Source organism: Catharus ustulatus, chromosome 8, assembly GCF_009819885.2.
Source record: "Catharus ustulatus isolate bCatUst1 chromosome 8, bCatUst1.pri.v2, whole genome shotgun sequence".
Taxonomy (NCBI): Eukaryota; Metazoa; Chordata; class Aves; order Passeriformes; family Turdidae; genus Catharus; species Catharus ustulatus.
Window position 1 is genome coordinate 5,439,235 of NC_046228.1, and position 17,084 is coordinate 5,456,318.

Genomic DNA, 17,084 nt, shown 5'->3' on the forward strand with positions numbered 1-17,084 from the left:
ATGCTCAGTCAAATTCCTTCCTCAATCCATAGATGTGACACAGCAACAACATCAGAAGGGAGGACATGAACAGAGAAAGGAATGTTTTGCCTTGATGAGAAAACAGCTGTCAGACTTCAACTATAATGCTGCACTAACAAATCTGTGTTTAGAAGAGTGTATTGAAAGCCAATTACTGCCTCTACAGTTCCAGCTTATAAAATCACAAGACTAAATTAAGCTTCCATATTATTTTATTTCCCTCTTAAAATATAGCATTGAAGTCCTGCACACATATAAATATCCCTACAGTTTCTTACACACTTTCTATCCATCATTACTTAAAGTGCCCAACTGTGAACATTAAAAGTAAAAACATTACTGTTAAGAGTGGCTATACTTGTAGGACTGGTATTCTGACAATGCAGGCCACTGATTTTACAAAAATCACCTGCAAAAGAATACACCTTAAACAACACGCATCAATATTAACCCTGAAGTCATTTCTCTTTTCCATTCAGCTGACCTAAAAGCAATTAATGTACAGGGTTTCTTTTTGAAACATGTCTTTTACATAGTGTAAGAATAAAGGATAAATGCATCACTTTCTTTCTAGCTCCCTCCTTTCCCCACAAAGTGTTTACTGTGTCCCAAGCTGCTATGTTGATTAAAACCAGTTGAAAAGAGCTCCGGAAATGCATGCAACTTAAAATTCACTTAAACACACTTTAAGTTATAAAGTCTGAGAGATTTTAACTTCAGCACATGGCTATGGTTCAGTTGGGTTGTTGGATGTGTTTGTCGTGGTGGCAAGATTGGTAAACACTTCTTCCTTAGTTTCAGGCTGATGTCCTTCTGTTTTGGTTTCCTCTTGAGCATTTTTGTTACTGCTATCTCCCTTGCTCTTGACTACCACAGGTTCAATCTCCATGATCTCCTGTGGCTTAGGCTCTGACAAATTTGGCTGAAGTCCATCAACTTGAACAGGTTCTGGGACATCTTCTGCTTTCTGTTCAAGTTTTTCCAAAATGGTCTGGACCTTCCTCACACCATCTCTCCTGGCCTGGCGCACATCCGCACGACCCTCAGGGTCCACTGAGTCTAGGGCTAGCAACTCTTTGGTCAAATACTCTTCAATCATCAAGTACTTTTTGTCAGTTTTCTTGCCTTCAAAGGAGTTGACTGCCTGCTCAAGCATTTGTACTTTCTCCAGAATTGCTTCCACTTTCAAAACACCAGGATGCTTTTGAGGTTCTCCTGTTTCCACCGTCTTCGGTGGCGCCGCTTCTTCGGGAGGAGGCCTTTCCTGGGGGGGAGCAGCCTTAGCTGGGGAAGGAGCCTTTTTGTCAGCTTTCTCTGCCATGGCTGGAGGCTTCTGGGGTGGTAGTTTAGGATCTGGTTCTTGGTGGGTGACCTGGATTGGGATGTATGTGGAGGGTGCCTCCGTTTCGGGCGGTGGGGCTGCCTTGTTTTCAGGCTTGATTTCAGGAGGAGGGGCTGGTCTTGGTGGCTCCTGAGCTGGGACTTGTTGCTGAGAAACCTGGTGAGCAAGGCAAGTTTTGTGTTGAGACACAGCGCTCCTGATTTCCCTCTAAAGAACAAGTAATCTAACATCTAATTTTCTGTACTCCTAGCAGTGCAATTTCACACACACAAGATGATTAATCTTCCCTGAGCATTGCTGAATTCTACCATTTTAAACTGAAAATTGCACTGTGCTGAGCAGCTATTATTGTCACCAATCAACTCTCTCAAACACTGAATTTCAACCTACCAAATCCTGCCCATGTTCAATAAAATCAGCCACATAACCAGGTTTAAAAGACAGGACTTTTAAGCAAAGCCTCCACCTAATTTAAGTCAGTGAGATTACCTGCAGTGGACTAACACAGCCAAGATGTCAGCCCCTGTTCCAGTAATTAAAGGCTCATCTTTCTTGAAAAGCCAACTACTTTGCTGAGTTTTAATCACATTTTGGGCTATTCTCATCCTATTTCTGTTTTCAGGACATTGCTTTTTTTGTTAGTGCTTATTTTTAATCTTTAACCTATTTACATGCAGAGGTTACTGTGTCAATCTTATTACACTGCAGTGATTAGAGACTATCCTCAGGATTACTCTAGTTTTAAATCATCGAATCAGAAATCTCTTGAAATCGAGAATAGTTTTGAAATTTCAGCAGAAAACTGAAATTTATGAGATCTGTATTTTCCTCCCCATGACACCCTTTTTACTTACTTGGGCACATAAACAATGATTTTGAAAAATAATAAATCCAGCTCTTGTGGATTTGAATGGCTGGAGTAAAGTATCTGTATTTTATTTCAAACAAGTACATCAATGGCCTGCACTGAAAATCTGTTGCTGCTTTACCTGTTAAATATAACATTTGATTAGGGAGTGCAAACACATACCCACAAAAACAAATCTGCACTGACCTAGAATATGCCATTAAATCTTGAGTCTTCCTTGTTTTGTCCTAGCCTGGGTTTTCAAAACTATTAACCTAGTTCTGCTCCTGTCATTTTTAATGTGAAAAATCTCCAGAGAGGAAATGAAGACTTGTTTCTGTACATATCCCCTTCTACACACTCAGTTGTCTAATTCCCAGGAGATTTTTAATTGTAGTTTTATTAAGACTTGAACATAGTCAAAGTTTTCAACAAACAGCAAGTTCTGTGACGAAGAACATGCTTCAAGTCAGAAGAATAAAAAGCTCTGGATATTGCTTATCCTCTTTCTTCATAGCAAAAATTACTTTGTGCATCTGATGCTATCCCCTAAATGGTTCTGAGACATCAGTGAAGTATATTTACATAGATGTCCCAAATCTCACAGACCTGGTTTTCTTCTCATAAACATAATGCAACATCAGTGACCTCAGTGTAATTACACCAAATTATACTCTGACAAGAGAAGATTAAATTGTGTGTTAAATCATATTTCAGTGATCCACCACAGTCCTGACAGGTGGAAAGGCAACTTGCTGCTTATCTCAGGATCTCCCAGTCTGTTTAAATCCAGCACTGGAGATTGCTTTATGTGCTTTCATGTATGTGTTAGTACAAGCTCATTTTTCAGCTCTAGCCACCCTCAGGTCCCTGGCAGGTGAATCACTTCCCCATTCTACATACCTGGGGTCTGTCTACTACTGTCTGCACTCGGATGGGAGCTGGGGGCTGCATCTGGGTGCTCACTCTGGCCGGGGAACTCTCCCGACTAGAGGAGCCTCTCTGAGCCACTCTGAACGGAGACTGCGCTCGTGCCGCCTTGGGCTCCCTCTCCTCTGGTTGGATTTTGTGGAACACCGGCTGGTGGGCTTGGAACTCGCTCTGCTGGGCAGGGTAGTGGGTCTTCTGTGCCTGGTGGTAGGCTTGTGCTGGCTGGCGTGGCATATTTTCATGGATCACAGGGATTGGAATATAACCGCGAGGAAGCGGATGGCTCCCCGCGTTGGGTCTGCCAGAGGTCTGAGGGGAAACTGTTGGAGGGTCAGATGCTCCAGGAGGTTGTGGCTGCCATGAAAACAAAAATCCATTATTAAATGTTAACCACTGTGTGCTCACAATACTTTCCTTTTCTAAAGAGAAAAGGGGACAAACATAGAAACTGAACTTGTGTTTCCGGCATGCAAGGACTCCATTTCCCTGGATTTTTGGCCAAGAGCCTCACTAGACAAACCACGTAAGTTGTGAGAGCATCATTATAACAAGTAGGAACCTGAGCTACAGCATTCCCAGCCCTGAAATGAGCAGGGAGTGGATGCTCAGTCAGAATGTTTGCTGCTTTTGCATGGCTGTTCCTGTCTAAACCTGCTAAATTTGAGGTAAACTAAAGCTAAGCAAACAAATTACGTGCTGGAGACAAACCCAAACCCCTAAGAGCACACAACACTAACTTCTGATCCTGGCCACACAACAGATTTCATATGTTTTGTTGGGGATTTTTAGAGCATGTCAATAATGGCTAATTCCCCTTTGCCCCCTCTCCTGTCAAAGGCCAGACTGGAGCTGCAAGAGGGGAGGGCAGGCAAGGCAAGAGAGAAGGAGAACAAAACCTCTCTTTTGGTGCTGACAAACTGCTCAGCTGCCCATGGAACAGCAGGAACCTTGAATAAATAAGTGATGGTTTGCATTACAGCATCCATCAGTGGCACTGCTGATGTGCAGTTTAGAGTCACCAACACTCTGCAGACAAAGCAAAGCTGTCCAGAGTTGGGAGAAAGAAAAACTGAGCCTCTTGCCCAGGTACTGCATGGACAGGCATGGTTAGTCAAGACAGCTGAGAAACCTGCCAACAGGATCTTAATTACATTCTTCAAACTCCAAATGGGTTTCAGAGAAAATGCCACCACTGTTGAATTACAGACCTGATATGTTTTCAGCTTGGTGAAGGCTGAATTTCCTGCTTGTCTTACTTTGACTAAAAATGAGGCTTGTATTTTCATGCATTACAAGAATGCCAATTTGCTAATTCTCTACAGAGAGCAGGCCAAAAATCCCATCTTCCAAAACACAAAACAAGCAAGGTGACCTTTTTTCAAAGAAGTTTGGAGTCTGAAAATATTTTCACATGCCACTGAAGGACAAAAATACTTTACCATTCACTTTTAAATCTGTATATATGTAAATCCATTCCATACAACTAAAATTTGCAATTAGGAAGCAAAGATCTTCTGAAGTGGCCTGGGTTGTTAGCTGACTGGACACTTGTCTCTCTCGCTTTGTTCACCCAGTTTGACTCATGGTGCAGAACACAAGAGGCTTGTCTGCATCCTCCACTTGTGGGGGAACCCTTACAAACCCTACAACACCCCTCCCCTGCCACAGGGCCTGCTCAGCTCCGCATTTCTCTCTGCAGGATCATTCCAGAACAGAAGTGGGTGACGCTAGAAAAAACCCATACATATTTATACTGCCATGACTGTGCACTTTCAGTACTCTGCAAGTGCTGGGAAAACACAACCCTGCAGCGAGCTGGGCTTTCCAGGGGCTAAGCTGCCCGTGTGACATTCAGGCCATAAATGCTGCAAAGACACTGCAAGCAGAGCCCAGCAGCGCTGACGCTCACCTCGGGTCCGTGCGTGGCCGGGGCGGCCGCAGCTGCCGGTGTCTGTCCGCATTGTTTATCGGCCACCACAGCCTCTGCCGGGCCCCTCGCCGGCGACTCAGGGCCACCATAGCCCCCCCTGAGGGGTGGCTGAGCCTGCCCTGGGGTGGGCACAGCTTCTGTCTTGTACCTCTGCAGCCCTGGCTGCGGGGAGGAGAAGCAGGGGTGCTGCTGCCGGCCGTCGATGCCCTCGTGGATGACAGGAATGGGGATGTAGCCCGCCCGGAGCTTGGGGTAGCCCACGTGTCCTTCTCGGGCCGCTGGCTGCTTGGGGCTCTCTCGAGATGGGCCATTTGCTGAGGACTGGCCTTCCTGCAAGGGAAAACAGCACAGAGCACTTGTAGTAAGAGAAAGCTGCCCTGAAGGTCTGTCCTAAAAGCAGCATCAGCCGTGTATGAGGAGCTCATAGCCTCTCTGTGCAGGGCAGCCAACACTGCAGGCAATGGGGGGAAGCTAAAAAATCTGCTTATGTGTGAGGCTTTCCCCTCCACTTCTCATAAGCATTCACTTGTGCTTTGAAATACCTGCCTAATTCCACTTGGATGTCTTATTATCATGCATCACTAGCACTTTAGCCCACCTTTTCAGGGGGAGCTCATCCAATTCAAACGAGTACTGATGGGACCAAAGACATTTCCTCAGCACCTCTCAGAAGACATCTGTGCTACATCTGAAAAGACACTTGCAAGGAAGACTAATCCCAATAGGAGCACAAATTTTGTTGTTATCATTCTTCCCACTGGCTATTTGAAAATGTATTCACTTCCAGCTAAGGAGGATCTGGTTCACTAAACATTGAGGGAGACAGAAAGTGAAGACAGGCTAGCTTAACAAAGAGGAAAACACTGAAAAGCAAGATTTAAAAATCCCTGTGTTGTCTGACTACACTCACTGGACAATGTCAAAGCTCTGGCAAGGGTGGAAGTGGTTTGTACTAAGAGCCCTCACAAGTCCTCTAGTAAGTTCTTCCTGCATCGGTCATTCTATTTTGAGACCCCGCAAGGGCCAAGTTCCAGATGTATCTCTAAGTCAGATCATATAACAAGCACCTCTGTCATTCAGAGGGTAATGTCATTATTCAGTAAGAGGAGAATTTAATAAGGGGACATATGGTGCAAGTGGTGGAAACCCTATTTTTAAAGAGTTGTTTAAGCTGCAAGAATATTTCATGTTGCTCCTATACCCATTAACATACAAATTCCCCAGGAATTCACTATTTTACCAACCAGATTATCAGTGTTCCTCCTATACGATAATATCACCTTAAAAAGTGATTTCTGAGAATTCCTCTTAGCAATAAAACTGTAAGACAATAGAGGCTGTTGTTTATGTAAACTAACAAAGACAGAAAGGAACAAGTTCACAGTCTGAGCCTCACTGTTCCATTTCCTTTTACTCATTTAAAAAAAAAAAATCTTCCACAAAGGAAGAGCTCTAGAAGAGGCACAGAGGAGAGCCAGGCCTAGAAAGTTCGCAGAGAGAAGCAATCTGAAGTTGGCTTTCCCAGCTGCAGAACAAGGATGATCTCATGCCAACGTCTGCACCGGGATCTGCGGATGAGTCATTTCACATTCACCCTACCAGGAAACCACATTGCTCTGCTGCACACCGACTGTCTGGGGGCTCTCAGAACCCCCCACACCAACAGCACTTCTCCCACCTCCCACCAGCACCAGCCTGACCCCACAGCTCTGCAGGGACACGCTGTTATGTCAGCAAACTGCATTTGTAGGAAAACCAATCTGAGGTGTGCTCAGCTGACAACAAGGCGAGGCTGTGCCGGAGCCAGGCGGGGTCGGAGCCGATGGATCCCGGTGGGGAAAGCAGCACCTCGGTGGTTTCCCGGTGGGAAAGCAGCACACCCCGGTGCTGTGCTGACCGCAGGCTCTCTGCCCACGCCAGCTGCTCTGCACCGTCCCCAGCGCAGTAACCCGAGCGGCCGCCCCACCTACGGCCCCGGCTCCGCCGCTATAAAAAGGAGATTCCCTCACTTCCAGCGGCTCTGCGGGAAGGGTTGAGGTGCTACAGGTGCTCAGACAGGTGAAGGCTGTCAGCCAAAGCTCTGCTCTACCTGGATGTACAGCATGCCCAAAGGGAGTACTTGTTTTGGGGTCTTTAATGGCTCCATTTGGGGATTAGACCTCCAGTTTTCTGATAAATCATTCAGCATGGACAGTGTCCCACTTCCCCCTCCCTCCACGAACCCCCCCAAGAGTCCAGCCATGGGCTTCCCCTCCCTTGTTTTCATGTCCAGACCTGCGAGGCTGCCCTTGTTTTGAACCTTCTGAGAAACCTGAGAAATCTGCCACTGCAACTTAAGCCCTGCTAGCAGATACAAAAGAGGCAGCCCAAAACCAAAGCAAAAATCAGGTTGGACTGCTTTTTCAAAGCACTCAGTTTATAAATGAAAAACTCTGTGAATACTTTGGGATTTTTGTTTTGTTGCTTTCTTTTTTTTAATAGACTACACTCCCATGATTTCTCACATATTCTTACAGCTTCAGACAACCTGTGCTGCTCCTGTGGAAAGTTAGTATTTCAAACTGGTCCTTTGTTGCAGGCTTTTTTCCCCTGTAGTCAGGTCTAACCACAGAGGCCTCAGCTGTGCAGTCATGCTGGAACAGCCCTCGGTAAGAGAACAAACACAGCGTCCTTGTTTTTCCCACCATCAGTGCCTCCAAGGCACAGATCAGGTTTAGGAAAGGTGCTCTCATCACAATTGCACTTCCTCATCTACATTGTCCCCTTCGACACTTAATTAATGCTTAACTCTACAAACAGTTGCCTACATGAGCCACTTTATATCACCACATCGTTAACATTCTTTCTTCCCTGTTTCTTTTCTTCCCACTGCCCAGCAATCACAAACAAGGACAATCCGGGCATTCTGGAGCTCCCATCACTGGGGAATGGCACCACCAAGGAGGCCCCGGGTTCAGGGAGATGCTGCCCATGGTTCAGGTCTGTATTTAATGAGCATCTGACACAGCAGCCAGTGCGTGCAGATCCCAATGTCCCCGTCCCCAAAGTTCTGGCCAAAGCAGTTCTGTTTTGTGCAGGAGAGCCTGTGTTTCCAGCCTGAGCAAACAGGTTCTGGAAGAGACTTCAGGAGGAGCTCAGGGGTGCCTGGGGACACTGTGGCAATGGGGAGGAATGGAATCAGGCTCTGGAAAACTCACCTCAACTCTACATTAAAGAAATCCACAGATTCCCTCCTAAAGCTTTAATTCCACAGCACAACAAAAAGTAGCTTTTGTTTTGCTTTGTTTTATTTGCCTTCTATCACATACAGTTCTTGCTTGTTACATTAACAAACTTGTTACCTGGAAAAAGTCCAGAGCTCACATTTAACTCCAATCTGCACAAAGAGAAATGACCAACAAATGAATGACAAATCTTAATCCATTATCCTTCCCACTTTAAGTATAGGAAAAAAACCCAACCCAGGTTTCTGCTTTAAAACAAGTTGAAGCAAATTTCTCCTGCCTTCATCTAAGAAAACAAGAAGTTCCTTAAAATTGAGAGTAGCTACAAGTGGAGTATCAACTAATTTTCACTAAGTACCAGGACTATCAGCAATCCCAGCTGTGATCACACACTTAATTCACCTTGACAAAAGCAAATCCCTCAAAAGGAGGGAGCACAAAAAAGCAGAAAGTGCACAACAGTTCTAGTCAATGTTTCAGGAAGCCTGAAATACCCTCAGGAAGTCCAAGGCGATGCAGCAGCTCAGGAGGTGCTGAGGTAAGTCATCACAGGCAGGCAAATGAGAGGTTTGGCCCAGCTGCAGGAGGGACAGGGGAGCTGTGCCTGAAGATCTGCTCGGGGCAGGGACAGCGCTCACGCCTCTCCGGACCAGGACCAGCGTTTCTGTTGTGAGGCCATCACCAGGATAAATAAAGGTGCAGCCAGCACGAGTTGTGCAACTGGAAAAAACACTTCATACCCCCACATCCTACTGCTGGCTTCCCGTGGGAAGGGCATTGTCAGGACTGACACTAAAATCCTCCAACTTGCTCCCATTTTAAGGGGTTCTGAAGCCACGAGTCACTGGAATGAAAAAAAGCAAGAGCAAAAGCACAACCTTGCACCAGGATTGCCAGTACAGCTGTACTATCTGGAGTGGATAACTCCCAGTGTGCCCCAAGTCTGCTCAAGTGTTATTCCAGACTCAAACACAGAAACCTGCAAATTCAGTCACTGCTGATGCCAGCAAATTGCCACTGGAGTTCTCCAGATGGCTCTACCATGCAAAGCAAATTTGTCAAAATATTCTGTATTCATGTTAAATCACTTGAATAGTTCTATCAAATTCAGAATCTCCCTTTTGAGACTCCTTACATAACACAATTGTCATTCCCCCAATACTAAAATAGTCTACAGAATAAAGTCTGAAAGCCTCCTTTGTTGCCATTACATTCTTTCAATTTTTCTTAACCTGCACTGATGTTATTTGCAGTACAGTCAATTCCATCTCTAAAGCACTTTATTCACACATGTAGCACCCCTGGAGCTCCTGCAGAGCAGCAGGGCAAGTATTTAAATTGTACCTATTTTGTAAATACTATGTAGCAAGGGAAAAACAAATTTTACCAACACTGCCAAGAGATTAAACAACTTTTCTGCATGCAAACAGCTGGTCCACTGACTACAGTGCCATTCTGAACTCGTGAGCTGCTGCTACTGAGAACCATGCAGACAATTCTTCTGATTGCTCAAATGACTGCAAAAAAAAAAAAAAACAGTACCTGACAAAAATCTTACTTGAGAACACACTTTTCATAACTTTAAGCCCAAATCCTACATATTTAGGAAGGAGGGAATAGCACGATTCTGTTCTTTCACAATCAAATATAGCAATATTACCAAAATGAGTGACATAGCCAAGTTTTGTTCACACACTTGCTCAAACCTGTATTTTACCAGAAATTGCCATGAATAACCAAAAAAAAGGCAGTGGTACCCAGTATTCAAATTAAGAAAGAAATAGCTATTCTATTTATTAGAGAAAAGAGCATTTTTGTCATAGAAAGGCAAGGTTTTAACCATTGGAATTAGATTCCACATCCACTTGTACTTCACTTCTGGCCAGACCTTCTTTCCTTGTCTGTTGCATAAGCTACACAAACACTACACTGCCTTTGCTACCAATAGAAATCAACATATCCCAAGTATTTCTAAGAAGTTCCTCACTGGTGCTGTGTGTTGGAACATATTAATAGCACAACATCAGCATGAGCTGGGTTTTACCAACACTTCCCAGAGAAGTACACGAGCTGGAAGGCACCCAGTGATTTACTCTCAGTGCTGACTCCAAACTTCTTACAGCTCTGCCTCAGCTGCTGCAGACATTTGCATTCTCACCCTTTTACTCACAGTTTGTGCTTAAATATATAGACTGAGCACATAGGCATTTGAGCAAGATATCATTAGCTAATGACTGAAGGAAACCATGAATAAGCTTAGCTGCATGAGCTGTCTCAGTAGACCTTCGTGTCAGTCGCATCATGTAACCCAATTACAGGCCAAGCTGCTTTTGATGTTCTACTTGCTGAATGCTGAGTTTTATTTCCCAACATACACATGTGTAGGCAAACAGGCCTTTTGTTCTCTCTTGTAATTATCAAGTTGTGTTATACAAGTATCACATTAACATGCACTCTAACCCATGCCATTAGAAATAAACACTGTTAAAAAATGAAGGAGAAAACTAATCCTAAGCTTTTCAGAACAGAGAGCCTTACTGGAAAAAATACGTTGGCTATCTTGCAGATCAATCTTGTTGCAAGAACAAAACCTGTACTCTTTTAATCACTAGGAAGATTCTTTCTTAAGCTAAAATGCCTTGGCAAAACATGACAACACCTGCCCTGTGTGCCCATGAGAGGAAGTTGGCACTGGAAGCACCCAATGGGCCAAACTGAACATGTCTGAGAAAGAAACAATGAGTGCTCCGAGGAGCAGAGCACTCTTAGAGAGCTGGGATCACCACCCACCCAGCCAGCTTTAGTGGATGGAGTTAGAGAAAAGCCCTTCAGAGCACTAACATAAAAATCCTTGTCAAGGGTGATGAGAGTGACACTTTATTCAGTTATTTCTGTTCACTGCCTCATTACCTAAGAAACAGGTGGTCAAACTGCTGCTTTCCTATTAGTTATGACCCAGGAACGTGAAATACATCAGAAAGCACAACACTCAAAAATTTGCAACATAATGCCTCATTAAAAAAAGAATAAGCAGATAATGGTCAAAGAGTGGGCTATGAATTTCAGTTTATAGTCAGGCTTCACATTTTCATCTAAAATTTCATTTTGTACACAGCAGTTTTCTGACTTCGCTTCCTTAAAGAGCAATTTTCCAACACCATAAAAGCACTTTCTACATTGTACTCCATTTATTAATTATAAGGCTTTGCCATCAGCCATAGAAAACACTTTTGTGCTACCCAGCCCACTGGGTGATATCAGACAAGTCTGTTCCCCACCCTATGCCTGATTTTCCTGTCTGTAAAACCAAGAGGGGAAAAAAAATAATCAAAACAACAGCTTCTGCAAGATTTTAAGATACAGCATTTTTCTTTTTGCCTGTAATTAAATAACGTGATCTGTGTGAACAAGCCATTTCTTCTAACTTACATTTTACCTTTACCTTGGCATGAAGGGAGATCACAGCTTACCTATAGAGTGATACTGTCTGCACACCCCAAAGCATGTTGGATTGTTACCTGCCTTATCAAGGCTCAAGTGGGAACAATTCTATTTTTGCTACATAGTCATGGAAAAGTCCTGCCTGTGCACACAAGTGTTAAAAATACAGTCCCTAGGTAAGAATCCTGCCACCTGGCACAAGTATTCTTCCCTTGTCCTTTAGATAAGAGGCACTTGGTGCCAGGGGTTACACAGAACCTGCAACACCTTCTCTGCTTTTCCTCTTGCATTATTTCCAGTATCGTTTCTTCGTGCTCCTGTCTCTTATTTCCGATTAGATCCACCCCTTGTTCTCAGGTTAATTGATATGTCCATAAGTTAACTCCCTGCTCACCATGTTCTGTCAGGAGGGGCTTTAAATAACTACACCAAGCAGCTGCAGGGAATCTGGGCAAAGCCAGGACACAACCCTCCCAAAAATCCCCTACTGATAATTTTACCACTCCTACCTATTAAGCCTTTTCTAGGTAGTACCTTTTTAATCCAGTAACTAACTTATTAGCCTGACAGAATGCACATCAGCATTAGGAATGCAAAAACACTGCAGCAGGAAGAGACTTGAATTGTAACTAAGCTGACCTCACATTCCCTTCCCCTGAGGAGAACCACTGTGAGAGGGACAGCTTCAGAGAGGCTGATGTGACCTCTCAATACAATTTCTAATTTGGTCTACCAGGGATTTTTCAGTCAACTTGACCATGAGAAGTCAGTGCTCAAAAATAAGCCCACTGCTAAAGAGATATGGATTGAGTGACTTCAGACTTATTTGGGGAAGCAGAGAGAAAAGAGATGCAACAGCCATGAAGGGAGAGGATGGAAACTTAGGTGTAGTCAGTTGTTCCCCAATGAAGCATCAGCAGCAGGGTGAGATGGCTTCTTCCTTTGTTTAGGCCTGTGCAGTCATTGCTGCAGCCAATTCTGATCATAGATCACTTTTATGGCTGCTCCCTGACTCGTGCCTGGCTGCTGCAGCTTTTATCTCAAACCCAAGGCACCAGTGAGCTATTGATCACTTCAATATCCATCAGTGAAGCTCAGCACAGTCAATTCCTTTGGTTTATTTTTAGCTGCATTATTTTCCAGGGAATAATGTGGGAACAACACATAGAGGCATTGATAAATACCTATACAAACCTTTGTTTTCTTCTTTATATGCAATTTATTTTTATCAACACTTTGGGGAACACCAAGTTACCAATTTAATGTCGTAAGACAATCCTGCAGGAAGTATGCAGCTCTGTGATACCCTAAGTTAGCACAGAAAACAACTACAACAAATAAGCATAGGAAATTAGTAATTCTATTAAAAAAAAAAGAAGTGACACTGCTAGTAAACACATTTTTTACTAGATGTATATATATCTTCACAGTATTGGTTGTATCTTACTCCTTAAATGTCTGACTGTTAACTAATCAGATCCTTGAAAGAAAATCATTAGTCTACCAAGAAGCTTTATTAATAAATATTTTGCTGTCATTTGCAAAGTCATCCCTTATTTCTCACTGAAACATGAGATTTTTCCTCTTTCGCATGAAGGGTTCCCCAATCCATCCTCATGCTGCAGTGATTTCTTACATGTAACAGAAACAAACATGCAGAAGAACACCCATCCTTCACGTGGGTAAAAATAAAAAAGGTCAGACTGAATGAGGAAATAGAGAGCCATCTCAATTCACAAATGCACTTAAAATACAGAGCTAGATGCAAAACCAAGGTCTGCTTTCATTGCTTTAAAATGGCTTTGTCATGAGTTAAAATTTCAGAAGAGCCACTTCAACTTTTACCTGATTATGTATCTGGCACAGATTACTGCAGTCAGCATGGCTGCACTGATGTTAAGCCTAGGGTAAGTGAGAAGACCAAGATCAAGCACTTGGGAACAACAAGACTTTGTTATGACACTGCCTCAGCTGTACTCTTACTGAGCTAGAAAAGCTCACTTACCCCTAGATCTGTGCTCCAGCCATTGCCCACTGACAGTGCAATACCTCATTTCATTGCCTAATCTCTTCAGAAAGGAACAAACATTCAGACAGAATATTGGTGGATATAGTGCAAGACCACCTCAAAGGTGGTAAAAAATTGCTAATCTCACTGTCAGATTTCAGCAAATCAGTGTAGTGATGGAGTCAGCACAAATTTGATATTTGGATAATTATCCTTGAAAAGGTGCATGAAGTCTGACACATGCAGTCAGCTTTTTGATTTTCAGATCACCTGTAAAAGCCCCCAGTTGCCATTTGAGCTAGGCTGAGAATGAAGGAAATTAGAAAGCTCTCCCCATCAAATCTTTTTTTTTTTTTTTGCTTATATTTGTGGTTATGTCCCTCCTACCTGTTTAGGTATTAACAGAAGCCTGGTGTCTTCAAAAATCCTTGCAGGATTTGAAATTCAATGTCAGTGATTTGCCTTCCTTGGCATTGCCTAGCTAAGATAATACTTAGGAAATATTTTCCTTGGGCCTGATTCTAAGATTCTTTTGCTAACTAGTACCCATCCTTGTGAAATACTCTGGTACTCAAACTGATGATTTCAGCAGCTGTCCACAAATTCCAGCGCACACATTTAACTCAAGGCTCTGATAAATGGCTCTGTGAGAGCAGTTACACACAACTTCTACCAGCATAAACTGGAGAACTTTTTAACTAGGAACTCCCAAAAATCAGCAGTTCATCTCAAGAGGCATTTCTCTGTCTCCCAGCGAAGAAACCCAAAGCACACATCCCTGCTTACAGCCAGGAGTAACAGATTTTCCTATTTGGAAAAAAGACTGTATTCCACAAAAGCTGATGCAGCTTTTTGTACCTGTGACAGCCCTTGCAACTGGCAGAAGAGGCACAGAACCACTTTTCATCACCACAGATTTCACACGAGATAGGGGTGAAAATTTGTTTTGTTTCAGGCACCCACTCAAGCAGAGGCTGATCCATCAAACAACTTCCAAGTCTCCTCACACAATTACTGAAAGCAGCTTGAATCTGACTGTTCTGCTAAATGAGTTAGTCTCAAGTGGTATTCCTGGAACAAAAGCCTTTGAGTAAACAGCACACTTTTCTTCTCAAGTACATTCTATGGTTATAAAAAACCACATTTTTATTTTTACTACCATAACAGCCAGTGCTAGCAGGTGCCTCCAAAAAGGAGAGAAAACACTTTTTCCTATGCTAGTTTCAATATTCCTATTATCAAGTTAAATTTCTCTAAGACCTCTGTGTATTATCACTAGAATTTATTCATAGCTCAAACGAACTAGAACGTAAAGAGCTCCAAAGGGGGTCAATTTGTGCTAGAGAAGTACGTCCCTTCCTTTCCAAGACCAGCTGCTCTCACACCGAGCTTTCAGTCACGGTCTGCGCTCGCAAACCGGGCAATTACTATTTTAAGAAACGCTAAGTTCATAAAATAATTAACGCTTCTTCAGCGCTTCGCTCTTCACTTTGTACATAAGGCAAGGAGAGGTAAAAAAAATTTAACAGAGGTCGGGTTCAGCCTCATCCCGCAACCAGCGGCTCTTTTCACACTGCCGCGACCCTGCTGTCCCCGGCTCCGCGAGGATTCCAGCTCCATCCCCCCGGCTCGGCGGAGTTCCCGCTGTCCCTGCTGTCCCCCGGCTCCATCCCCCCGGCTCGGCGGAGCTCCCGCTGTCCCTGCTGTCCCCCGGCTCCATCCCCCCGGCTCGGCGGAGCTCCCGCTGTCCCTGCTGTCCCCCGGCTCCATCCCCCCGGCTCGGCGGAGCTCCCGCTGTCCCCCGTCCCCATCCCCCAGGCTCGCCGGGGCTCCCCTGGCCCCGTCCCTGCTATCCCCCGGCTCCATCTCCCGGCTCTCCGGGGCTCCCCTGGCCCCGTCCCGGCTCCTCCCCGGCGGCCGCCGGTCCGGGCCCCGCTCCAGCCCCGCGGAGCTCCGTGCCCGGGACGTGCCCGAGCCCGGCCGGGAGGGAGCCCCGCTCAGCCCGGCGTGCTCGGGGTTCCGCGATGTTCCGCGCAGAGACCCCGGGGAATCGCTTTCCCACCGGGCAAATCCTACTCGGCTCGAGTTTCCAGCACTTTCTGCCCCCAGCACGGCCGGGGAAGCTGGCCCGAAAGGGTCACGGCTCAGGCCCGGCCGCTCTCCCCTCCGCGCTCTCCTTCCATGGACATATTTGGACTGAGATGCGGCTTTTCCCCGAGCGTGCTTCGGGACAAACCGGAGCGGCAGCTGCCGGCAGAGTTCGGGACCAGGGAAAAGAAAACGGGCAAAGAAAATACAAGTCACAGTCCGAGCCAGATCTCTCCTTTTTTTAAAGGCATCCAACGCTCGGGCAGTTCACAGCTGAAAAATAAATCAGCTTCACCTCTCCCCTGGCAGGACGGGCGGACTTAACCAACTTTAAATAAACATTACAGGGCCGAGGTATCAAATGATTGAATGCACAAAAAAGGGACTGCAGTGCGTCAGAGACAAAAGGCAGCTCCTGCTCTCACCGCATCGCCACGCACGGGGGGAGCGCGGCCCCCTGACCCCCCGCTCCCCCCGGGACCCCCGGCCCGCCCGCCCTACCTGCGGCGCTGCCCGCAGGCGCGGGTCGCTCCAGGTCGTGGTGCGGCTGTTGTGATCCACGAAGAAGGGCCAGCCGGTCTGCGGGTCGATCTTGATCTCCCAGCCGGGGGGCAGCGGCTCGGCGCTGCCCTCCATCTGCGGCGGCGGCGGGGTCTGCGCGGCGGCGCTCATGGCGGGGCAGTGCCGGGGGGGCCGCGCCCGCCGCTTTATCCGCCGGGGCCGGGGCGGGGGCGCGGGGCTGGAACTGTCTGGAAACGGCGGCGGCGGGGGAGGGATGAGGGGCGGGACGCGGAGGAGGAGGAGGGCGGAGGAGCCGCCGGCTGGAAACTTCTGGCTGTGTCCGGCGCGGCTCGGCGGACCCCGGGGGAGCGGGGAGGGCGCGCTAGGAGCGCCGCGGGCGGACCCGGCTCTGGGAGCGGGGAGCGCAGCGCTGCTCACCGCGGGTGTCCCCGGCTCTGGGAGCAGGGAGGACAGTCCTGCTCACCGCGGGTGTCCCCGGCTCTGGGAACCGGGAGCGCAGCGCTGCTCGCTGCGGAGTCAATGCAGCTCCTGCCCGTCCCGTCCTTGGGGAGCCCGCAGCCCTCCGGCACTCGCCAAGGCAGCTCCGAGCCACTGCCCCGTGCACAGAGCCAAGGATCAAAGCTCCTCCCCAAAACGCCCTGCCCCGTGACTGATAATTCGAGGTTATGGTTGATCAACAACAAAAATAATGCTTCTCAAGTGAGGGTGTGGGCAGGCGTTGTTCAGATTCA

The 17,084-nt window shown here is 46.1% G+C and overlaps 1 protein-coding gene across 1 annotated transcript; it reads right to left on the reverse strand.

Annotated features, from left to right (window-relative positions):
• Positions 1–215: 215 nt before the first annotated feature.
• On the reverse strand, positions 216–16,513 carry BAG3 (BAG cochaperone 3). Its single transcript, XM_033066693.1, has 4 exons — positions 16,333–16,513; positions 5,050–5,400; positions 3,114–3,494; positions 216–1,519 (listed from the first exon to the last, which is right to left on the reverse strand). Exons 1-4 carry the CDS (start codon positions 16,501–16,503, stop codon positions 749–751), a joined length of 1,674 nt encoding a protein of 557 aa, XP_032922584.1. The 5' UTR covers positions 16,504–16,513; the 3' UTR covers positions 216–748.
• Between the last annotated feature and the right edge of the window lie 571 nt (positions 16,514–17,084).

Coding starts and splice junctions, on each gene's coding strand:
- BAG3 (XM_033066693.1), bottom strand. CDS start 16,503: ATGAGCGCCGCCGCGCAGACCCCGCCGCCGCCGCAGATGGAGGGCAGC. Junction 5,401..16,332: donor GCCTGCGGGCAGCGCCGCAG/GTAGGGCGGGCG, acceptor TTTCCCTTGCAG/GAAGGCCAGTCCTCAGCAAA. Junction 3,495..5,049: donor CGGCCACGCACGGACCCGAG/GTGAGCGTCAGC, acceptor TTTTCATGGCAG/CCACAACCTCCTGGAGCATC.